A 25348-nucleotide genomic window follows, 5' to 3' on the forward strand; every position below is an offset into this window, starting at 1 on the left:
GGCACAGTTCAGGAGATAGATAGGACCCCACCATACACAAAATCTCCAGGCTGCTTCAAGCAGACAACTTTGGCTCCTTACCTTGACCTGACTCTGGATCCTGAAGTAGAAGGTTTCGTTCCACACCGGATTGTTGGAGTTTCTCACAGTTTTAGTGCGGGACTTTTCACATGTCGCAGTCGGCAGCCACAATGAGACGTAGCAATCAGCCTGGCTTACTGGGTAGGGAAAGAGGCAAACAATTGTTAATGTGGCAAAGTCAGTGGTGCTGCATGACACTGGAAAGATTACTGTGTGGTACCAACAGCAAGTATGAGTTATTTAAAGGCAGAAATGCCTGACGTAATGTAACTCTTTTCAAGATATCCTTCGGAGAGGGAAAAAGCACAGACCATAAGATGACCTAGAACAGGAGGTGGTTTCTATTCTTCCTTGCGTGAGTTACATACAACAGTAATGTTGTGTATAAAAGAAGAGGGTGAGAATTTCCTCTTCTAGTCAACCACTTTCTTCAGTTTCTCAACCAACAAGCTTTCCTGTGCTCATGTGTGCACGCACACACACACTAACCCTCAGCTGCTGTCTGATGAGAGGGGCCTGGGACCCTCCTCCACCTTTTGAGAACAACTGCAAAAGGTCTCCATCTCTGCATTGCCTTCAGTGATTTTCTTGGTGAGGGTTTGTGAAAGCAGCTGCAGAACTACCCCTGTCGTAGGAGACAGCAGAGGCTTCCTCCAGAAGGAGCTCATTGAATTAGACATTGGATCTTAACTAACTGCCACCTCCAGGAAGAGAGGGACCAAGTCTCTCTCCAGAAATGCACCGGGAGAAGGATAGAAGGATATTCCACCCCATTTCTCAAAGGCACCTAAATTAAAGTATATCTCAAACGGCTACAGCCAAAAATGCGATGTACTGTGTGCCGGGGGAATGCAACATTTCTTCATGCAGGTTACACAAAATACTTCAGCACCTTGAAACTCTCTCTTACACAGTTCTTAACAATAAAATGATCAGATATCATGTAATGCAAAAGTTAACTAACTTTGAGAATGGATGTCCTTTGATATGAGACTTTTGAGAGAGACAAGTGATGGCAGCAGTAAATGGAGAGGAGCCTTCAGCAGCAGGTAAGGACTCTGCAGGTAGATCAGGGGAACAAGAGCTTGCACATCACGTCGTGGGGAAAGACAAAAACTCTCCTGGCTGCAATAGGAGCTTTTTCTTGTCTTTTCCGTTTCTTTCCTTCTCCACAGGTTTTGCCAGGTGTCACCCTACAGCCATTGGCTCTGTCTCAAACTGGGTGGAGGCTGCCTTTTATGTTGTTGAAACTGTATTTGTTCAAAAAAGCTTGCTGCTTTTCTGTCCAAGTCAGAATGAACTGAAATTCAGAACTGCTTGAGAAATTACATAATGCATTGTGATACGTCAACTGGCACCTTAATTATTGGTTTTCTACTTTTTAATGCTATAATGCAGAAACAGAAAAACATTTTTAATTCTGTCAAATTTTTCCTAAAAAAATTGTGGAGAAATCAACACATTCTTGCAGAGTCAAAAAAGCAGTATTCCTCTGATGGAAAAATTTGTTTGGAGAATATTCAGCAGGCCCTAACCCTCTCCCTCTCCCTCCCTTTTCCACCTTCCATATCTTATTTTGGATAAAAAAAAATAATTTAGGTTCTGACAGCATTTTAACTGTCCTTGTCTGGAGTCATATCTTCTGCTTTAATTCACTTCTACCTTCCCACCACTCTTACCTCTTAGCCTCCTTCCCTGTACTTTCTTCCTGACTGTGTTAGTTGAGAGGACATTTCACCTCCAGCATTCAGGTTTCCTCCTTTCTTTTCTTTCCTTAAGGAACAAAATCCCAAAGGGAAGGAAAAGGGCTGCTACGGGCTGCCCTCTTGCTCTGTGTTCAAGCCCACAGGTGGAAACAACAGTAGCATCTGTTTCCCTCACACAGATGGCACGATGGACTTTGCAGACTGATGACTCTGAGAATTCTGATTCCCAGGGATGTCTTTGCAGTTCAGACATTTTGGTTGCATACTATATCCCTTTGCCTCCTGCTCTCCTTACACCCATGCCCACTTTGAATTAAGGTCTGGGAGACATACCATTCCCATGTGTACAGATAAACAATAAGCAGCATCAAAAGCCCCACAATTTAAGAAGGATGTGAAAGTCCTTGAATGCATCCAGAGGAAGGCAACAAAGCTGGTGGAAAGGGCTGAAAGGAATGTCCTATGAGGAGCAGCTAAGGACTTTGGATTTGTCTAGCTTGGAGAAAAGGAGGCTAAGGCATGACCTCATTGCTCTCTACAGCTTCCTGAGGAGGGGAACTGGAGAGGGAGGTGCTGATTGATCTCTTCTCCCTGGTATCCAGTGATAGGACGTGTGGGAATGGTTCAAAGCTGTGCCAGGGGAGGTTTAGACTGGACATTAGGAAGCATTTCTTTACCGAGAGGGTGGTCAAACACTGGAACAGGCTTCCTAGAGAGGTGGTCAATGGCCCAAGCCTGCCAGTGTTTAAGAGGCGTTTGGATAATGTCCTTAATAACATGCTTTAACTTGGTCAGCCCTGAATTGGTCAGGCAGTTGGACTAGATGATCATTGTAGGTGCCTTCCAAGTGAAATAGTCTGTTCTATTCTATTCTATTAATAAACAATGCAGAAACACTGCAGTGCACAGATGATGCATATTGCAGGAGGCTGCCAGGAGACTGACTGTTAACATTGAAAACATTGGCTGCTTATACCAAATGTCTCCCCAGTAAGGGTAGGTCTAGTCAGCCTGGCCAGTCTGGCTGCCTTACACATTTTGCCTTACTTAGGCACATCAGTATCTCTCTGAAGGAGGAACAAAGTGCGTCATCTGCACCTTTTCCTTGGAAAGGAAGTTGCTTGTCTTTATTTCATTTATAGACAGAGTTGATTTAAGAACTGGATTTAAGGCTGCCCTCCTTCTGTCTTAAGACACCACTTTTAGCTGCCTACTATTTGTCAAATTCCAGCATTCAGTATATGCGTTTCCAGGAAACATGCCTGTCTTGGACTGGGCATTTCAGGAAAGTCTTATCTAGAAGAGTTTAACTTTTTTCCAGGGATGAGACAGAAGAAAAAACATTAGGCTTTCTCATGTTAAAAAAGAAATTCTTAGTCATTTCACTGCCAGGTAATAGCCCTTCTACACCTTGCTCCAGAGTAGAAGAAACAAGCTAATTCTAGAGCAGTAGTGCACCTAATCCACTGTCCATCATTCAGGCAATACTAGGCACATTTGCATTGGGAATACTGTGTTTAATAAGCCTTGCTAGACTTACGCCCCAGGAATAATTTCTTTTTGAACAGATACATTTTAACATCCATACATCCACATGACAATGAGTTCCACAGTTTACTAGTATATTCCTTTTATTAGTTTTAAACTTCCTGTTTGATAATTTTATTGGGTGCTCCTTTATTCTTGCATTGTGAAAAATAATGAAAAATGACTCCTTATTCACCTTCTCCCTCCTATTCCTTTTTGTAGAGACAGCTTCCATGTCCTCCTCAATAATTTCCCTTCCACTCTTAAGGCCTGTTGCCTATTTAGTCCCTCTGGATGTAAAAGTTGTTTCAGATCTGTCATCATAGTTGGTGCCTTTCTACAGCTTCTTTTGTTACTCCATTTCCTCAGGTGTCAGAGGCTTTTGCAGTGGACCTACTGAATATATCCCCCTCAAAGAACTGTATGAGCATTGATTTGATTCTGTATGACTGTTCTTTTCTTTTTTTTTTTTTTTTTTTTTGTAATCTGGGAAATTCTATGCAGATAATAATGCTTTGAATAATTTTGAAACTGCAAAAATAGGTATTGAATATGTTTGGAGATCCTAGAAGTAATGATAGTGATTTTAAAATATTTTAAAAGTAATTCTGTATGACTACTGCATGACTTTAGGTTTATCATTGGAGACCAATGTCTGTTGGCTGTTTGGCTGGCAAAGTACTCTGTTCTACTGATGTGATTCTTCATTCTTGTATCTTAACTGTACTTTGATATACAAAGCAAATCAAACAATCCTTAATTATACGAGTAGATGCAGGCAAACTAGTCAGCTGTGTATTTAATGCAAAATATTGCTTCAGTTCTGCTTGCACAATCTCTGTCTACAACCTAGTTATTTGTGATTTTGTCTTGCTGCCTGACACGCAGAAGATCTGAGATGAGTCCTTGATGAAACCTTTCTGTGTTATTGCATCATCACATGTGTGCCACAGCCATGGACCAGGAGGGAGGTGCAGGTGCAGAGAGCGTGACCCAATGATATGACCTAAGATATATCCCTCAATCAGAGCTGTGACACAGGGAAGTCCTCTGATATACCTTCCAGAAAAACATGTGACAACCACTGTGTAAGATGGGAATGGTACTGCATGGTAAATCCAGATCTTCGTCTTTCAGAACATCTTCCCTGGCTCTTCCTGTGCAAGAGACCATAGTGCTGATTGCTGCCGCTCACAGTGAAACAGGAGAATCAAGAGAGACGGCAGGGTTATACCATTTCCCTTCCACGCTCACCCCAGAGCTAGTTTCAGCATCCTTTCACAGGTGGTCTGTAGCTGTATTGATTCAAACAAAACGAACTGTTAACTTGTCTGTCTCGTGTGAAATGCCTCTCCTCACTGCACATGTGGGTAGTCCACATCCTTTAACTAAACAGTGGTATTTTCCTTTCCTGCTCACTCACTTCCCACCACTTTCCTGCCGTGTGACTCACACACTTGCACAACTGCAAGACTGCTGCAGGAGCGTTAGAAGGGACAAGGCATCCAGCTCTCAGTCAATACGTTTTTTGACAGTCATTTCAGGGTAATTAATAACGGCATTAGCCTGGTGGTAATGATTTTAGAAAGTTTTTTCTTGTTCACTTCACCTGTGTCAGAACCAAGATTGGGAGGGGATGAAAAAGTTTGCTCCTCCCAGCCACAGTTCCCAAGGTGCCACAACCCAACGGCAAAATTACCCCTTGTTTTTGAAAACACGGGATGCAGTCTTTTTCATCTACCTGTGTCAGAAACTCTCCTTTCTTTGGGAGAAAGTACTTACCCTCAAAAACACATTCAGGTCTTAAAACCAACCAGAAAGCACAGGAATAACATTCAATGAAACAGCAGCAAGCAGCAAGGACTGACCTGGTTTATAATGATCAGTTTACATAAACACTGGGTTATTTCAGAAACACTTGGAAAAGGTTGCTATAAAATTATAAAACAAAACTTGTTGCCTGTACTCTGAGATACCACTAAGAATGGAGATACTTACAGGCGTCCACTCGCTGGAGATTTCTCATCCGGATGATCCTTACAGTCAGCAGGTAGCAGGGAGAGGATTCTATCTGGAGAAGAACGGTACAAAATGGAGTATGAATAAGCCTTCAGTGGGAAAAAGTATCAAATGTGCAAACTAACCAAGAGTTACAAAACAATAATACAGTCAGTAAAAATTGTATCAACCATCTCACTATTCTGCAGATTAAAATCTGCAACATAAGCTTCTGCTATTAAAGAAGTCTTGTTTTAACATTTTATACATTTCACTGTCTTTTTGTTGTGTTACTCTGAGAGTCTGGATTGCTCATCATAGCAGAAAAGAAAGGGATAAATCCCTGTCAACTGACACTGTCTGAGAGACACTTGCAAAACCCCTTGCTCTGAAATTGCAGAATTTAGCTCTACAACATAGCTACAGTAAGTCTCTTGAACAGAGTAAATGCACTGGTGAGCACCACGGCGGAGTTGTCAAAATACCGGCAGTCTTACTCAAAGTTACAGTGAATCCCCTTAGTAACCACCCATGAGGTTCCATCAGATTGAAAAGAGCGCTGTGGAGAATATCTGTTGTTGCTGACTCTCACGGGATAAACCTGAAGTACCGCTCTCAGAGAGGCGTTTTTGCCTTCTGCTTCAAAAACATAGATTTCTCTTTTTTCCCTTTACAATTGTACAGGAAAAACAGTAACAATAATCTGAGGTTTTGTAAATCAGAACTATGAGATAAACCAATAGCTGAGAATTGTTTTCAAAGGATTTAGGGGGTAAGGAATTAGGTATGGGTTGCCTTTGGGCAAAAATAAAGAACAATACCCCCCTCCAAAAAACCCTTAAGATTGAAAGTGCTTAACTTCCTTTGGTCCCTTTGACTGTCTCAGCCATAACCTTCTATAAAACAAGTCTCTCCAGATTTTGCGACTGCAGGGACCTCTTCCTATTTATTATTAGAGGATAATGTGATTTCCTTCTTCTAAGCAAGGCCATTTCCTGCTGGCCCATTCCATAAAGCAGTCTCTGGCTCGGACCTATCTGCAAAAGGCTACTCTGACAAAGCCAATAAATAAATCAGCATTTCCTGTGGCTGTGACACACAGTCATTTCCTCACACTCCTAGAAACATTTCCACCTGCATAAGTGGTTAGAGCAGAGCCCTCCAAATCGTTCTTTTTGACAACTGCTATTTTTATCAACTGATTTCCTCTCATTTAGGAGCATCCTTCTATTTCTATAGCACTTCAGAGACTTCCTAGAATGACTATAAACAAGCAGACAAAATAGATGTTAAGGCAGATAAAAAGAAGCTTAAAACAGTATGTGTAATGTTGCCAATTTTGGGTGGGTTTTTTTAAGAGAACAGAGTAAAAGGACCTTATTTTCAGATGGAAAGACAATTAGGCCTCCTTTGTCACAACAAATCACTTTTTCAATGTGCATTTTAAATCCTCTCTTCTCTCTCCTAACACATCATGTTATGTTAAAATGTTTTTGCCGAGACCTTAAAAAGGGTTCCTGCTTTCACCCCTCCTGTATGTGCCTCAAGAATTCTTTGTTTTCTTCCTTTTTTAGTACTTCGTCATGAGATCCACCCTCAGCAATCCATCCACCTTCTATTTCAAGCATTCTCAAAGGAGAAAAAGCCTAAGAGAAGCTGCAAAATTTGCAAACTGATGGAGGGGTATGTCCTCAGAGCTACCCCATACAAGGACACTGGTTCACATTTCAGAAACAGTATAGCCATATTAATACAGTTCTCCACCCAGTTAATTAACCCTTCTTCTCAGCTGGGTAATTAGCAAAGGTGGATCACCACACTCACGTGTTAGGAATGAGCTTGGGCACCTCAGCATATGCCCTAGAAGGCAGAAACTCATTGTTCAGTAGGATCTGCATAAGCACAGGGCAATTCTTGCAGCCATTTATCTCCGGAGATTGCACAAGGTGCTGCCAGCTCCTGGATCAGCTCCAGCTATGCTTCCTCAGGCAAATAGCATTGCTTGAGTGAGAACCGATGGATTCAATATTTGCAAAGCAGTTTCAGATTCTTAGATAGGAGACATTAAGGAAGTGCGGTGGGTTGGGTTTTCTTTTTAATGATTATTACACAGTTTCTGCCATCTGATCACCTGTCTCCTGGTTCCCATGTAATAATCATAGAATAGTTTGGGTTGGAAGGGACCTCTAAAGGTCCTCTAGTCCAACCCCCCTGCTGTGGGCAGGGACATCTTCAACTAGATCAGGTTGCTCAGTGCCCCGTCCAACCTGACCTTGAATGTTTCCAGGGATGGGGCATCCACCACCTTTGACTTCCTAGTGTGTAAGCCAAATTTCCCCATCTGGCATGGGGAATTCAATTCTCAGAGATGCTGGTTTCACAAAAAGACTTACTGAAGTTTCACAAAAAAGAAATCAGTGGCTTCAAAGAAGCTACAGAAATCAGGACCTGTGCTTGCACTGGGGGAGAGGCAGATGCCACCAGCTAGTTACCCAAGGAAGAGGCAGCAGCCAGGCATTAACCATCCTGGCAGCCTCGGCACCTGCCGGTGGGGGCAGCGAAGTCAACAGGGAGAGCAGAAATCACCCAGTGATCAGGCCTCGCTAGTTCTACTGCTCCCAGGAGGATTTGCTATTTTACTTAATTCCAGTAACATATTAAACAAGAGAAATGTATTTAAATAGCAACTGTGACAACCATAACATGACGTACTAGGGTCTAGTTACACAAAGAAAATAGCAGTTATGCATGCATAAAGCAAAGGATAGAAGTTCTGTTATTCTGTTTACTTAAAACCTATTATGATCTCTTTAACAAAAAAAAGGCTGCTGCTATGTCATGATGTTCCACACATGGAGAGGTTTCCACCACAGTCTTGAGTGGTGGAAGGCCCCAAGCAGCATCCTGCCCTGGGGCTAACAAAGACATACTACAACAACCATTTAGCGCTGTCACATTGCAGCTTTGTTTTTGATAAAAATCAAGACTGACGTAGTCACTCTGTGACTGTTTCACTGATTGTCAATCTGTTGGCCTGTCTCCAGTTTGGTGCTTCTCAAATTGTGCTCATGTGTACTTCATGTACATGTGTGTATAACACAGCTGCATGCAATATAGCACGCTGCGATGCCAGTGCACGAGCAGGGTGAACACTGCTAGTTTCTTTGTACACCCAGGGAAATGAAGTTTTACTGGGATTTTCCAAACAACAGCTCCATCAAATGTAGAGCAGATGTCATAGTCTCTTCTTCCAATTTTCCACCACTTCCCGTAAAAAAGAATAACATGGTGTGATACTTGGCACCAAGTTACTATGTTGGTGGAAGTAAAGGATTCCTCTGTCCTGTGAATGATTCCAACTTTCTCCCACCCAGGTGAGTAAGAATTTGAAAACAGAAATTTCTCTGTTGGGAGCGCTCTAGGGATGCAGGCTGTCTGCATTCCTGGCAGATTTGTGCCTCTGTAGGTCTATCACAGCCCTCTTTAAAGTCACACTTATATTCAGATGTAGGTATGTGTGGCATGCATCCATCTCGAGTAGCACCGCTGTAAATTACTCCACTAGTTTAGCTGTATAATACATCCTGTCACATCACAAGTGGCTGTGGAGCTCCAAAATGACAGTACTTCTTAATGAGACAAGAGTCCATGAGACCAGAGGATAGCTATTCTTTTTTACCTTTTTTTACTTGCTTTTCCCTCAGTACCTTTCTTCAGCCTCTAGGCTTCTTCATCTAACACGCTCTTCCAGCATGGGCTATTGCTAGCAGCATCTTCCCAGCCTGCAATATCAATGGTACGGACATTCACCATGCCTACTGTAGACTACCCCAGTCTCGCAATTCTACAACAGTACAATCAAATGTATGCTGGGTCAATGCATATTTTGGTTTTCAGTGTTAGCTCCTTGTTTTACCATAGATGTTTGATCAGTTAGCAGAATATTGTAGCTGCCTTCCCAAAACAGAGAGCAGTCATCCAACAACACCGATCCAGAGAAGAGAATTTACTCTTGAACCCACAGGGGAAGCCAACACATTCTCAGTCTTGATTGTTGCCCTTTTTAGATTGATATTTATTCCAAAGCAATCATAAACTAACAGAAAAATAATGCAGAGATCCTGAAATTCATCTTCAGTGTGTGTGATGAAAACTATGCCATCATCAAAAAGCAGCTGTCCTCCAAGCAGGTGCTCAGCTGTTGCTCTTCTACATGAAATGTGGAATGCCTTCCATGTGGTCTCATGGGGAGGTGGCCTTTGTCATGCTGGATGAAAAATTGTGATGAGGAAGCAGAGAAAATTATGTGCCACAGTGTGCTGGTACCATTACCTATTTCAGTGCAACTGCACTGCATGCTATTCCACAAGCCATCCTGCAAAGACCAGATGAGATTTAAAAATACTTTGAGGACAATCAATTTTCTTTTTCAACAGTTGAAAAAGGCTATTTCTACAGATGAACCTGAAAAAATTGGTGTTATCTATGAAAACCATGAAAAGAGCTTCCTCTCCACCCACACATTTTTCCTGCAGTCACCCAATAATAATGCCTCTATCCATTTCTATGTCATCTACTGGCACAGCAGTCTTTCCTGGCAAAGATAGCTTCCCTGCCTTGACTAAGGTCCCCCTGCATTCCTAGCTCAGAGGAGCATTCTGCTGAGATGAAATCACTCACAGGATGTCACTGGGGCACTCCTTTCTTCACCTTCAGGTGCTAATTTAACTAGATGGTAACCAGAGACCAAATCAAAAGAACTAAAATACTTTCCTGCTGACAATGTATCTAGAGCTGGTGGAGTGTGAAGAAGTGCCTGCCTTGAGTTGTCTGAGAGTCAGGTCTTCTTAGAGGACGTGCAACCTCAAATTTTTTTACAGTTGTAATCAGGATGCTTCAGGCTGTGAACATCATGCAGCCAAGCCCTGTCCCAGCCTGCTGTGGGATGTGCCAGGGGACCCCACCATGGCACGCCACCTGGGCTAAGCATGGTCAGCTGCTGCGTTTGCCCATGTCTCTGAAGCTTTTCCTCGCTCTCGACAAACCCGGGCTCCACACCAGAAAAGCAGCTGCTCTAATTGCTTCCTTCCTTCGCCTCCTCCAGGCGCTGGGGCTGTGGCACCTCCAACGACGGCAGCGGGTCTGCATGAGGGCCGGGACGGTGCCAAGGACCACTGCTGCCACCGGCTGGTTTTCACAAGCCGCGTGTTTCATGTTTTTTAATAGTAACATAACTTCTAGTCAGACTGCCTTTTCACCAGAATTAGCAGAAGTCTTGGTTGGATATCGGTGAATTAAAAACTCCCACAGCTGGATGGAAACACCCCTTTCAGGCATATGGCCACAGTAACCCTGGTTTCAGCAGGGAAAATTTATCTGTGCCCACAGGAGCATGACGGGTGTCATGTGCCCTTCAGATCATTGCTCCCTCATACATGTATCCATCATGGGACTCTGAACACTTTTGAGGAATAAAACTGTGCACATCATACTGTGCTTGAAACACATTTCCAAAAAGCAGAACTTCAAATATTGATCAACGCAATATGGATACTCTCAGTGCACAGTGATCCCGACTTCTACAGAGATTTATTATTTGACTGATAACTCAGGCTAGTTGCATAGCCCTTTCAGTACTGTTAACATTGTCCTCTATCTTTTAGTGTTTTCAGATGTTTAACAACCGGATTTTTTCTGATTTTGAAAAATAGGTCCATTTGAAAACATAGACCATCCAACTGCATGTTCAAAATTATTTCCATATGTAGAACTGTAGCCAGGGGAATAGGATAGTCCATCCGTGAAAAGACAGAGCCCTCTTATACTGCTTTGCCCTTCCCAACCAGAACAAATATGAGAGAAAGAAACTAGACTGAGCATTAACCATCTGAGGGTTGAGACTCATCACGCCTAATTCCAGATAGCTGTAAAATAGGTGTTTACATCTGACAGCTGTTAGGCATTTCTGGAGTCTCATCCTAAGGTAGACATTACCACAGGACATGCATCACACCCTGAAAACCTCTATTTCTGACTATTAATTCTCGGGGGAATTTAGAGGTCTATCTCAGACACAGATGTTTTACATTTTTTATGTCAAATGTGGATAAGACAAACCATATTTCAAAGATATGAGCTGATGGGATGTGTCCTCCTTTGACTTTGCGAGGTTTATTTTTGAAGTGGGAGGCATGCTGGAGCACGTCATTTCAGCAGCCTGTATTTTAAGCATCCCCATGCCACCACTCAGGGTGGCAGGGGAGGCACTTGGTCTCAGAACAGCTTCTGCAGCTGAGCAGAGCCGCTGCCGGTGCCACGCTCCTGCAAGCACCACAGGGCTGGGGATGGCTCAGGAGTTGTTGCCTCCTGCCTTTCTAGTTGCTGCTGAGCCCAGGGCTGGAGCTGCTCCCAACAGCAGGCTCTTGCCCTTGTGGGAGACAGGGACCTCATGCCTGGCACCAGCGGGGACTCAGCCCTCCTGTCTGCCTCAGCTCCTGGTTCATGTGACGGAGTCCCAACCTGTATCAGAGGCAGCAGCTGCAAACTCCTCCCAACCTTGCCATGCAGTGTGGCAGCTCCCCACTTTTCCCATGATCTCAGGAGCTGCTTCCAGCTTCCAAAACCCAGCAGAAGCCAGAGCTCCTGCTTTGCACAAGGGTGAGAGTTTAACCCGCCCCTCTTCTGTTAAATAGCTGCTGTTCTCCCAGCTGCACAAACCCTGCAAGAACAAGGAGCCCTTGCCTGGCAGGGAAATGAGGTACCATTTGACCTGAGGTATGAGGCATCTTACCCTTGTTAAGACATGGCTCATGCTAAATTCAGAACTATGCATCCAATTTTTCCCCTCCCCTTCCCTCACGTTAATTATTGTATGAGACCTGCTGCAATCCTTAAATATTTTAATATAAGCACTGGTGTCTGAAATACCACAGCTGGCTCTGCCTGCTGTTTTAGCATGGGGCAAAGTACCAGCCAAGGCCTGAATAATATAGATCTCTTAATGCAGACAAAAATCAGCATGTTGGCGTAAAGGCACATGCAGTTGCTGGGATATGCTGTGCTATGTTTCTAACAGATGATCCCTCTTAGCAGGCAGAGACCCTCATATTTAAGTCTTCTGGTAGTTTCAGCGGTGAAAAATTTACATTTGAGAAAAACTGAGCAGAAGATAAGAGCATGTATGTGTCCTTCACATAAACACATGATATGCTGCAGTAATCAAGTCACGATCATGCAAGTGCATAGGATAGAGTGCTATGTTCTGAACATAGAAGAAAAAACAGTGACTATGTAACCAGATGCAAGAACAACAACTCAGTCCATCACCAATGGATTGTCATGAATTTTTGGAATTTTGAAATGTGAAAAATAATCCTTCAGTGAAAGACATGGGCAATATAGTGGTTGAGAAGAAGGTTATGGTCCCATACACATAAGATGATTCTTTTGATCCACTACTGTCACACCTGCTCCCTCGAAATTTCACAACCCTTAAATGTCTTTGATCTAAGCCTATATCCTGAGCAGATAATGGAAAAACAAACACATCACTGTGTGGGATTAAGAAATGGAGACAAGAAGTTACCTGTCATATGTATAAGTATCATAGGTAATTATAACCCAGGAGTTCAAATCTTTTTGCTTTCTCTCATCATGATTTTAGGTTCCTTACCCCTTGTAAGGAGCAGACGTTATACCAAAGATTGATCAATTAATTGGTTTTCGACCTGTTTTTACTATCTACAAAATTCTTCATCCTATACATGGTCCAGAATTTCGGTATCTCCACAGGTGGGAGATACCAGACACTGTAAGCTAAATATTTGCAAGATGAAATGCCATAAAGACCCAAGACTGATAGATTATATCCCGAGAAAGTACAGTATAATCTTTTAATGCCACTGATTTTTTTTTTTTTAAATAAAAATCCTAACACTGGGCAAACACAAAAGCTAAACTTTGAAAAGTGTATGTGAAAAAGTAAAAATACTCTGAATGTGAATAAGAATTTGGTTTAATTTCTTGGTGCCTAAATTGTACCAGGACTACCTGGTAACTAGCTTATCACAAAGCTCACTGTCTGCCTGTTTACAGTATTACTTCAACTTCCAGATAAAGCTCCTTTTCAGCTTCATTTTGTCTCAGTATAACTTGTCTGCATGAATTATAATGCAAATTTCCATAGAATTATCTGGCTCAGAAGCAGATACTTCTTGGGACGACATTGTTATGCAAGTCACATTTAAACTTCTCTAATACTGACAGCTAGGAAACAATGCCTGTACCTACTGCACAGATAGCAAAGTAGCAGAATGAGAACCCCTATCAAAATCAGTAATTTCTAACAAAAATAAACCTATGACTGATCTTCAAAAACAAGAAATAGCTCTATCACATTCAAGCATCACTCCTTTCACAGAATCCCCTGTTAGAGTTTTTTTCTGATGGAGCACAGAAGTGGTGAAAAATCAGGGTTCAGTAATCCAGGACTCCCCCATAAATTGCTAGGACAGAGATTGCACTGCCGAAGCCATTACAGCAGAACATGCATCACTGTTACTTTTGGCCTTTTCAGTTACAAAAAGCATTGTGGAACAGAAAGGTCACCAATGGATTTCTTTTACAAGTAAGTGAGGGATTAAAACAGTAGATATTCTGCATGCTCCCAATAAAACATAACAGAGAAATACAACAAGCAATTCTGAAAATCATAAACATAAGTGGAATAAAATGACCCAAACAATAAACTTAAGGGCGTTTCCCTTGTAACACAAAACTGCTGCCATCATTATTTATCTACCTTCTCCCCTTTTGAGCAAAACAAAACCCTCAGCCCTCTTTGGTTTGAAATTCTCTTGTTCATAATACCTTGAAATCACCTTTGTCTGGTACAGTACTTTCTTCATTTTCTTCTTGTGGTTCACCATCTCCCCAAGAATCAATGTCTGAGTCTTCATCCTGAAGAAAGAAAGAAATGATAAATGATAACGTTAAAACAACAACAGCAGCATTATCAGAGTAGATAATTAATTCCTACTTGCAATAGCTTATGCTGAAACCCCAGTTAGAACAGCTGTTGGTTACACCCAGCTGTGTTAAAGTGCTCAGCATAATGAATAAACCACCATGTGGTTCGGCACACGCTGGTATAAAATCCATGTCAGGGGTACCCTTTCAACGAGTCAATGAAGGAAGAGCTATTTCAGCTGTGAGATACCCAAAAGGTGCCTCTGCATTTATTCTGTGAATACAGGTTTGCTTTTTGTTTCAAATGTGATCTTTTGGCAATCTTCTCCTGCTCTCATGAGTATTAAATCTTGATTTTAAAAATCCCAGAATCTCTCCTCTGGGTTTGAACCCAGAGCATGAAACACGTTACAATTGCAAAATTTTAAATCTAACATTTCAATTTTTTCAGGAAACAGAAGTTCTAAAATACTTCTACAATGTAGGGTGCCCCCTTTTCAAATGCTTTGTAAGAAACCACCACTAAAGGACAGTCCCTATAAAAAATGTTGAAAGTATTCTGTTTCTGTTTCTGTTTCCAGAGTACTTCCTGAAGTGATGGCCTTCGTCCAGTCAAAGAGCACACAGAACAATTTATAAAATACTACAGTTAAAATTAAATGCGGATCTTGAAATGACCCAGAGAATGCAAAGCAAAATAGAAAATTCCAAACAAAAATGGGAATGTGGAAATAAAATTCAATTCCCTATCCCTATTCTCTATCCTGTCCTTATCCCTTTTCCAATAACAAAAAATGGGGTTGTCACACTAATACACATGTCAAAATTTTCCTATTGATACAGAAATATTAAGTTTTTAATAAAAGTAGCATTTACTTATGGAAGAAAAAAGTTTTTTTAAGTCTGGGTCTGGATTCAGGCTGATAATTCAGTCCCCTAAAAATTGTTTCCTTCCCTGTTCGTTTTTTCCACTTTTCTTTTTCTGTCCCCTTGCTATGCTGTCTTCTCTCATTTTGCCTATGAAGCGGAGATCTCTGGCCCCAGTGGAGTCAGGATGACTTCTGCCACTGGTAGCCACGAAGAGAACATTTCACCTTAAACTCCTTCAGGCAGAGATGTTGCCGTCTAGTCCCATCAGACAGTAAGTTTGTACAGTAGCTTGTATATAAACACGCTCACAAAGCAGGATTTTGTTTTCTGTCAAATGCAGTGGACCTTAAACAAACTTTTAAAGCCATTTTCTTACCTGTAGTGCTTTTGCATTTGATGGCATCATGGCCTTCCCTGGATTCATGTAATAGAATGTTTCTGGCACCTCCACGGGCAGCACTTCCTGAGACATGTTTGCAGGATTTACTCCTGTAGGAGTCGATGACAAGTTATTTTATAAAATGACCTGAGGCCCCACCCATCTCAACTCTATAAGTAAAGGACTCCCCTCCCATTGCCAAAGATGGTGGAGCACCAAGGATGACTGCTCCAGGGAAGGATCTTACAGGGCAAACATAACAGCCAAAAGGATGCAGTACCTTCCTCTGGTTGGGAACCTCTCCCAGCCTGCACTTGCCCCTTGGGTACTGCACTGCTGCCACCCTTTTTCCGTGGTGAGCAGAGTCCCAGGCTGTCCTGCCAAGCAGAGGAGAAGCACAGAGGGCACCACCGCTGGAGCCAGCTCCTTCAAACCCAGCTCTTCCCCACCTACAGCACAGGGACTGCCCTGAGCAGAGAGCGACGGCAGCTCCTGTGTGGAGGAAACTGAGCCCTGGAAAAAGCCTCTGTGTATAAATAGCTACCAGTGACCTGCCTGCGTGCAGGCACACATCTGTCCACTTTGGTCAAAGCCTCCGTATAGGCAGGGGGACCCGAACTCGCTGCCTGCAAAGAGGTGCTGCCCTGCGCCACGCAGTAACTCCCCTTGGAAAGGGCCACCCCCACCACCTGACAGGTTACTGTGTGGACCAGCAGCTCCCAGCTCCTCCTGGGCTGCTCCTGTTTCTTCTTCTCGGGGGAGCAAGGCCAAGGCGTGGGCATGGGTCTGGGTCTTTGGTTTGCAGAGGTGAGCAGTAGGTAGGGGAGGTGAGTGAGGGGCATGGAGTGGCAGTACCAGATTGTGTGCGATGGGGGGGCAGGGGAGAAGGAGGTGGACATTTGCAGGGGTCAGCAGGGATCTTGAGGTCAATGCATATGGCTACAAGCAATACCCAGGACTACTACTGCACCTGGTAGTACCTTAAATTCAACAAAAATAGCAAGGAAATATATAATAGCTGTGCAAAACAGGTAAGAGTTATGCTTCATACATTTTCCAGAGAAAGGCAATTGAACTTTACATGGCAACTGCAGGAAACTCATGTCAAGATGAATGGCATATAGTATCCAGTGGTTTAGTTTCATTAGTTTTATTAGTTTTATTTTACAAAGATTTTGTTCAACCAAAGAGCATGAACAAAAGAGCACAGGAACATCTCCAGGCATAGCCAGTGGAAATTACCATCTTCAAACACAGAAAAACAAATGAATAACTAACTAGCAGCTCCAGTAGCAGTAGGCTGTGTCATAGCATCTGCATTTCCAGCATGAAAAGTAGCTCTGCCCACACTTGAAGTACAAGAGTATCTTTTGGCCTCAGGTCACAAACACTCTGAGCTGCATCCTGGAGAACTCCTCTTGCAGCTTAATTCAGAGAACAATCATTCATCTTTTTTTTTTTAGCCTCACCAGAAAAGAAGACTTGCCTGACCTTGGAAGACCTGCCACAGGACACTATATATATACACTTGTTATTAGAGCAGGCCAGCTTTCCCAAGGCTGATTAGTTCAGAGGACCATTAGCATAAGTGATGATACTCACCTAGAAACCCCTCCAAAGGTGACGAATCTTAAGAAAGTTAAGACTCTCTGTTCTCAAGGAAACCCGTGGGGAAGAACAGGCAGATTCTATGTACAGACTTTCATGTCTGCAGAGTTAATTCCCCATTATATGCACACTTGGCCATCTGGAATGATCTGTATGGCCTTCAGCTAAATCGAGGTATTCTGCTCCCACCTGATTGACTCCACAGGGAAGGCCATAAAGAAAGAAAACTCTGAGGCTCTCATTAACAACTGAACTAGTGTTATCTAGTTATTTATTTTATGTACAAAGCTGGATGGTCTCAATTTGTAGAATGAAAAACAGAGGCTCCAAGTGGAATGATTTTATTTCTTTACATTTCATATTTCAGTAATTTAAGGATAGATGAAGCAAAATAACCTATCTGCTTCAAAGATCTAACCATAGTTGCCCTGGCAGCAAACAGCACACTATTCTCATCCTTTAGTGCTTGCTAGACCTCATACTCCCTCTAATAGTTAGGTTTCTTATTCACCCTACAACCCAGTTTGTAGAAGCATCAATCACTTGGCAAAGGTACCTGTATTACGTCTGACTGCAGAGACAGGCTGTGGAGAAATGGAGTTCCATGACATACTTCAAATTTTTCAACATGTTCAAATATAGCTTTGTGATTTCTTTTATCACAGTCTTGGACTGGACCTGATAGCCAGTGTCCCCCTAAATGCCTTGCAACAGTATATGCTTGTCTAGCCCTCGAACAGGCCAGGCAAAATGAGCCTGGGGTTATTCTGGCAAGCTGGAAACACAACCAGGACTGGCTGTGATCACCTCACTGCTCTCAGACATATAGATACTTCTACAGAAAAAACAGCATTGGAGAGCAGATTCAGATGGGCATTCTAGCTCAGCTACATCCTCTTCCTGCAGGAGGAGCGGTGCGTTAGACCATCACTTCTGCAGTTAGTGAAGGAAGGAGATGTGGAGCAGGAGAGGAAACTCGCTGGAGGCAGGGGCACTACTGCTGTCTGTCATCTTACCCCTGTCACAGGTAAGAAGGAATCTTCTGGGAAATTAATTTTAAAGCAAGCATTTAACCAAAGAGTTTAAAAGCACTAGAATATATTCCTAGTAGGACATGATGATCATACTGAGAAAAGCATGGCACTTTATATCCATTACATGTATGCATTGGCATTTGTATGCATCTAGCATATAACTAGTACACAGCTCTGATACTGAGAGGTATTACTTTCCCAGTAGAGAGACTGGCGTCATTAATGACTTTTTACATCACTGCACTCACAGTTAAATGCTTGTCTGTGTTTCTTTCATGTTACAGTTACTGATGCACTGGATAAAGCCCAGCACCTACATACCATTCTTAGAGCAGCCTAATTGAAGTGGAGATTTATGCTCCATTTTATCCCTCTCAGATTTTATGCATATTGCAAATGTACAGTCCTCAATGCTTACCTGTACAGTGAGAAAGTCCTCTGTGCCTGGAGCTGTCTCACTGTGAGATGTTTTCTGTACTTGGGGAAGGTTTCCCAGGAGTACAGTAAACTAGAAGAGTGGTTCCCAAAGTTTTCTGAATCACTGTTGACTCTCCACATTTCTGCAGACTATATGCAAGTTTATCATCTCCTCATAAGCTGGAAACCAGCATGAGGTCAGTATGACCAGTACAGTGCTTCCTCCTGTACCCTAAACCAGCTGTATGTTACAGGCTATCAGCTCCCGCACCAGCAGCAATCATGGACCAGAGCTTAAGAGTGACCAGAAAAGGTATTTGTTAAAGGTCTATGAAGGATTTTCTACTCTTCTGCACATGGGACCAAAACATTTCATTTGTAGCAAATTCTAGGATATCATATCATCTGTTAAATCTCAAAAATAAACTACATCGTATGTTTACAAAGTAGATACCAAACCAAAACAACTGCAGCTCAAGAAGGAATTTGGAGCATGGCTTGCTTTCAAGACTGGTTGGAACAATTTTGGATGTCAGCCAGATGAGTAGCAGAAATTGCAAAATTAAAGAAACAACTACGAGTTGCTCAAGATTTAAAAGTGCGTATTAATATATGTAGAAACTTGCAGCTCCTTACCTGATAGTTATCAGCCTCTAAGGATGCTCCATTACCTTAGCAGAAGAAAGGAAATAGGAGGGGAGAAAACATTTCATATATTTACAACTAATTTACAGATTATTAGCTGAGAGAGAGAAGGGTGCAATAAACAGCAGCTGGCAGGAAAAGTCATACTGCTAGGGGCCGAGGGACCATCTTTTCACAGTGTTTAAGGGCACAGAAAAGAAGAGAGGCCTGGGAGCAAGAAAGCACTCACAGTGTGCATGTCAGGCATCTGTAAGCCCAGAGCGGTCAGAATATCAACAGTAGGATTTAATGCCATCAGGTTTTCTGGATTAGGGTTTTTTTAGTTACTATTCTTTTTAATGGAATGGCCTATCAAGACTGCTTTGAAGAAACTAGAGGAGGGATATACCTTTATCTCCATTTCAAATGTTTGTTTCCACCAACTTTTTGTTCCTGATTTCCTCTTTTTTTTCTTCTTTCCATTCCCTGCCATCTTTTCTTTCCCATTGACTTCTAGGCTTTCCAAAATATCCATTTCCTCCTTTGTCCATCTCAATACCACATAGCTATAATTCCCTTATTCACTTTTATTTGGGTATTATACAATTTTTTTTTCTTCTCCCCTTCCTCCCTCCCTTGCTTTTTATACCATCTTTTTTCTTAATCTTTCCCCTTTGTCTCACATGTCTCCTCCTGCAATGGTACCTCCAGAAGCTTCAAGTCTGAATGATGGAGGTTTGGTCATATTTGGAACAAGCATGAATACTACAAGCATTAGGGCAGCTGGGATCAGGCCATGACATCTGGGTGAGACACACAACTGCATGGAGAAAAGGGGATAAGCAATAGTGGGTTGAAGGGAGTGCAAAGGAGACCGCAGGACCCAAGGAGGAAGAAACTGGATACATGACAAGACATTCCAGAGTTTTGATATGAAGAGCTGGAGGGGTGGGAGGAGTGCTGGGGAAGTGCTTTATGAATGCTGCAGGTGTGCTGGGCTTCAGTGGGAACCCTGCAAGGGACAGACTTTCAGGAGGAGCTTAAAGGCACAAAAGTTCAATTGCAGGAAAGACACACAGCTCTCACCCATTGCTACCTGTTGACCAGCATACCACGATCAGGACATGACGAAACTAGCCCTGCTGGAAATGAGGCCCTGATGGCCTCCTCTGCAGCATTATCACTCTGGTAAAATGGTGGGATATTACACATACACAGCAGAGCTTTACATGTGAACAGGTTTTGGCACAGCGTTTCTCAGAAGGGAGTCCTGCTTTACCACCCACATTCTCCTGTATCCGCTGTGGCAGACACATTTCCCGTCATTCCCATGGTGCAACCTGTAGTCTTACAAATGACTAGCTCACTTCACTCAGACTGTTTGCAACAATCTTTTGTTTGATCGCTCTTTGGGCTACAGAACAGCGTAAAATGGTGCTGCCAACCATCCCATTAACTTCTGCTTCCTCAGCAGCACTCACCCGACAGGACTGTCTGAGTACTCACATGCTTTGCGAGGGGTTCAAAAATCCCACTGCTGCTTTCCTTAGGTTCCTACAGGCTGACTCACCTCACTGAGCTGCCCAGTTCTTGATGCACCTTTGTGATAATCGGAAGGGATGGGGCAAAGGTGCAATTGCATGCTAATCCCTTCACTTACCTACAGATAATGAATAGGTAAGAAGGAAAAGCCACACACAGAAAAGATGCAGAACATATTAATTACAATTAAGGAGGTCACCATGTTAGTGTCTGTAGTTCCTATTACCACAGCTACCAAGAGTTCTGTCTTTTAAAACATTTAGGAAAAATCATGCTAACTCCTCTCAGTGCTAACACTGTGATACAGCATGGGCCTGGATTTTTGCAGTGCTTCTCCCTCCCTAATTTGTTTCCTCCCTTGAAGGGATAATTCCATGAAATTACTCCTATTTCCTGTAAAAAGGGACACTCCCAACCTGCAAAACCAAAAGGGCTTTTAAATGCCCACATCTCCAGCTGTTACCTACATTCTTTAAATGCCTCGGTACAGCCCAGAGGATGAGCAAGGGAATCATATCCCATTAGCAGCTGAACCAGAACAAAAAATGCCAGGAGACAAAGCCACACAAAGCCTCCACACTGGCCTGCAAGAACTGACGAGCAGATGTTCTGCAAGTATTCTGCGCAATTAATTAATAAATGTAATGATAAAAAGAAAGCTGAGCCCAACAAATTAGCCAACCCCCTAAGTCACAAACAAAGCACCTTTACTAAATATGGACCAGGAGTGCTGACTACATGGGAGTCAGGAGAACAGGCCACTGCTGAGGAGCAGTTGCCTGGAGACACCTCTACAATATCTCAGAGAGGAAGAAACCAGCTGCAGCTGTCATGATGGGGCTGGTGTCCTTCCCTTCAACTCAAGAGCACTACCTATGGGGTTGCTCCATATCTCTGGGTGAAAGTCCCCAGTGCCCCAGGAAAAGGATGGCTGGATGGAGGATTAAGCCAGACCTCTTTCAGGGTCTACAGCAATGCAGGACGTTTAGGTATTTTCAGGGTAACAGCAAGGACCTTGCTGTGGGACTCAGGTGGCTGTGGGTGTATCTGAAAGAAGAAAGTCATGGATGCTTGAGGATTGCAAGGGGAGAATTGACAAGAAGATCCAGTTCTTGTCCAAGAGTTTTACCCATACTGAAAACACCACTAGGAGCTATCGTGTGGGCCTGGCCAGACTGCTGGGAGGTGGGATGGGCTCAGCCCCTGGAAAGTACAGCAGAACATGTTTTAGTGGCACACTGGGAATAAATGGGGCTTCCCTCTGTTAAACCAACAAACAAAAAGACAGCAAGGGAAGCAAAGGGATATAGTTAAAGGCAGGGATGGGAAGTGAGAGGCAGAGTTCTTCAAATCTGGTGTCATTAAAGACCCTGGATGGCAGGGGTGGGAACTCCATTTGCAGCTCTTGAAGATGCCCAAAAACGCAGCTGGAAGATGGGTGGGTGGGAAAAGTAGCAAACGCGTGTGTCACCCCAAATGGGTTTGCCATAATGATAAACAGGGAAGCCCAAGAGGGAGTTAGAGCTGGGGCAGAGGAGAGGCAATGCCAAAAGGGACTGCATGACTCAGCAGCAGAGATCACAAAAAGAGGAGCCCTTGATGAGCACCGGCAAGTAAATAGCCATTTCAGCACACTGGAGGTTTGAACCAGAGCTGCAAATTGGATGGAGGTGTGAGGGCCTGGAAAAGCAGCTGGGGCAAGGACACACCATCCCTGAGGGGGCTGAGGTCATTGGAGGTGAGTGTGGGAGACTAAAGACGACAAAGGCTAGAGGAAGACAAGGCATAAAGGAATGCTTGAAGGAAGAGAGAGAGACAGACAATGATAGCAAGAAGGAAGAGAAATTTTCAGCCTTTTAGAGGTTCAGATTTCATTTTGAATTAAGGATTTATTTTCTATTTTGGCTATGATTCATTATTCATAGCTCTGTGTTTGCCAATACATGTTACTTCAGCACAGGCAAGTTACTGCGTTTCATTTAAATTTGAATTAAGGGCAGCTGATACTGGCTGAAGCATTGTATTTTTTTTAGGTTAATATCTTTGTTGTAATGAAACAGGTTTACAGAGTATTTGCATTATTAAAATCCTTCATAAAGCAAATAATTAGTTTGGTCTTCATCTCAAAAATAAACAGTTTCAGCAAATTGCCTTGTGCTATTTATAGTAGTTGCATAGAGCCTGTGTTGCTTGTATACAGTCAGGGACTGACAAAGTTATGCAGTTACCCATGAATTACTCATGGATATCAGTGTAAAGCACTTAGCTTGCCTTCTTACCACAAAATCTGAATGTCTTTCAGTTTTTGATGTTTTTATTCTCACAGCATCCCATCCTATAATAACAAGAAATACTATTAAACCTGTTGAAATTAATGGGACGCAGATGCTGAGCTGGATCCTCTAAATACTGAGTGTTCAGTGAAAAGCACAACCCCGGGTTAGGTACTTATATACGCACCAGAAGAGCTGATCCTGACTCACAACAGGGTTTGAAACGGTCACTTCCAAGGGATTTTCCAAATCTAAATATTGCTGGTGTAATAAAACTTGTAAATTCAGAAGTATAGAAAATGTGTATTTTCCATGTGAAATATCAGATTTTCTATATCTTTTATGTTTAGTTGTGCATATTATTTCTAACAAAATTTCTTGCTGACACTATAGGAAAATACAGTTTTCTCTTTTTCTTTGAAATTGTCCACATTTATTATGTATTCTTCTGTTGCACTAGATTTGGAAGAAATTAAATATCTGTAGCTCATTTGTCTTCACATATAACTTCTACTAGTGTAGTAAATTTTGGAAGAATTTGTATTGCCGTCCCACATTCATGCATTTAAAAAACTCATCAGTAAGCCCCATATTTCCTAAACTTTGATTTATTGCATATACATATATGTACATGAAAAAAAAGTTCAACAGCAGTGAAATCCAACATAAATAAAGCATGAGACTAATCATTATTTTGTTTGATCTGTTTATCTAGGATCACCACGTAGTGGAGAGGAGCCACAGGCTGAGACAAGTCTTTGTACTTTCCCAAGTCCGTCACGCTCATTCACAAACAGGTCTTGATTCTTCTTCAAGGGAAAAAAAAAATGATACGGGTATCTTTCTGAAACCCAGGATGGCATTTATTTTTTGTGCTGTCGTTTCTGCTCTATGGCTGAATTCAAAGCCTGAAGGATCAGATGTTTGTTGTTCTGAATGTTGTAGCTGGTCAGTTCTACCAGCTTGTCGAATTCCTCCTCTGTGTAGGTAAAGCTGTTTAAGCAGTAGGGGGAAAAAACGCTGGAAACGTCCACGTTGCCCTGCGCCATCTCAGCAGGGCTACGCTCCACACCTAACAAATAAAGAAAGGTCGTCAATGGGGTATAGATGTGGTCCCACGTCCTGCTTTCCAGATGGGGCACAACGTTGCTCCTCGCTACCCAGACACCCACATTTCTCTCCCATGGGAGCTGCGGCAGGGGAGGGAGGGAGCCGTGATGGGCCATGCCTCCCATCCCAACATGGCCGAAAGGCAGGTGGGTGGCAGGAGGACCATCTCTGCGCCACGGCTTACCAGGCTCTTTGTATTTTCTGAAGGTGTCATTCACCAGCGGGAAAAACACCACCATTGGCGCCTCTGGGGTCTCTGCGTCTTCGAAGATGTAGCACTCCTTTAGATTTTTCTTTTCCTCTTCACTCAGGTGGATTTTGGGAAAAGGGATTCCCTGCTTTAGGAAGTACTTGGAGGCTTCTTCCAAAGGCTGCATTCAGACAGAAAAAAAGGTCAGAAATTCTGCCACCCCCCCAACTTTTCCTAATGCACAATGCATCCATCAAAGGCTCTTCACAAAGATTGGGGAGCAGCATTTGCTGTCAGTGTTTCTTCTGGCCTTTGTCTCTTGTGTGAGATATTAAGTACTGGTTATTTACAGAACAACAGTTCAAGACCCAGCCTCCACCTTGCACTCCGGATTGTTGTCCTACCTCCTCCTCCTCAGCCTTTATCTGCAAGATAAATAAGATGTTCATGGCTGCGGGCAGGGGTGGCCTAGCCGCTTAGGACACATAAACATGCCCCTTACTTGAGAAAATTCTGAAATGAGCAGAATGGACAGGAATCTGAAATGGCACAGTTTTTAAATACAGATTCACAAAGATACAACATTTTGTGGACTTGGCATGAAATATTTAAAAGCCCCTAACTGTCTTAGATGCCTTAAGATGGTTGTGAAAAGTGATGTATGCATCTGGGAGCAAACATCATCTTGACTGAAATGTTAATTTAATCTTGCAGGTGTGTAAGTAATTTTTGAAAATAGGATTTTTGTTCCTGAGTCTGGTTGGCGCATATGAAAAACTACAGTGTTCAAGAACTTCTGTCTTATCCATATCTAATAACAGGAATTACAGGCCAAGTTGTTAGCTGGTATTTGAAACAGCAGATATGGCATCAAAGGACAATTCTTCTCCACAATTTAGAACAAAAAAAAAAAACCCCGTTACTCTTCTAAAGGCAACTGGACAAATTACTTCTAATTCAACTGCATGTGGATATCTTCAGATGAGTATCACAAGACACATGAAACAAGTTCATCAGTGGTG

The 25348-nt window shown here is 42.7% G+C and overlaps 2 protein-coding genes across 2 annotated transcripts in view; both read right to left on the reverse strand.

The window, feature by feature from the left end:
• The window catches only part of LOC143163390 (cytosolic phospholipase A2 epsilon-like), a 38586-nt gene extending 22965 nt beyond the window's left edge, over nucleotides 1-15621 (reverse strand). Inside the window, exons 1-4 of the mRNA XM_076344656.1 lie at nucleotides 15526-15621; nucleotides 14181-14270; nucleotides 5313-5385; nucleotides 82-218 (exon numbers count right to left, since the gene is read on the reverse strand). Of these exons, the coding sequence (XP_076200771.1) occupies nucleotides 82-218; nucleotides 5313-5385; nucleotides 14181-14270; nucleotides 15526-15621 (396 nt within the window). The remainder of the gene's footprint in view (nucleotides 1-81; nucleotides 219-5312; nucleotides 5386-14180; nucleotides 14271-15525) is intronic.
• A 7997-nt stretch (nucleotides 15622-23618) lies between these two features.
• Nucleotides 23619-25348, reverse strand: part of LOC143163394 (cytosolic phospholipase A2 epsilon-like) — a 41045-nt gene continuing 39315 nt past the window's right edge. The window contains exons 19-20 of the mRNA XM_076344661.1: nucleotides 24321-24507; nucleotides 23619-24098 (exon numbers count right to left, since the gene is read on the reverse strand). Of these exons, the coding sequence (XP_076200776.1) occupies nucleotides 23890-24098; nucleotides 24321-24507 (396 nt within the window). The 3' untranslated portion in view covers nucleotides 23619-23889. The remainder of the gene's footprint in view (nucleotides 24099-24320; nucleotides 24508-25348) is intronic.

Source organism: Aptenodytes patagonicus, chromosome 7, assembly GCF_965638725.1.
Source record: "Aptenodytes patagonicus chromosome 7, bAptPat1.pri.cur, whole genome shotgun sequence".
NCBI classification, from domain to species: Eukaryota; Metazoa; Chordata; class Aves; order Sphenisciformes; family Spheniscidae; genus Aptenodytes; species Aptenodytes patagonicus.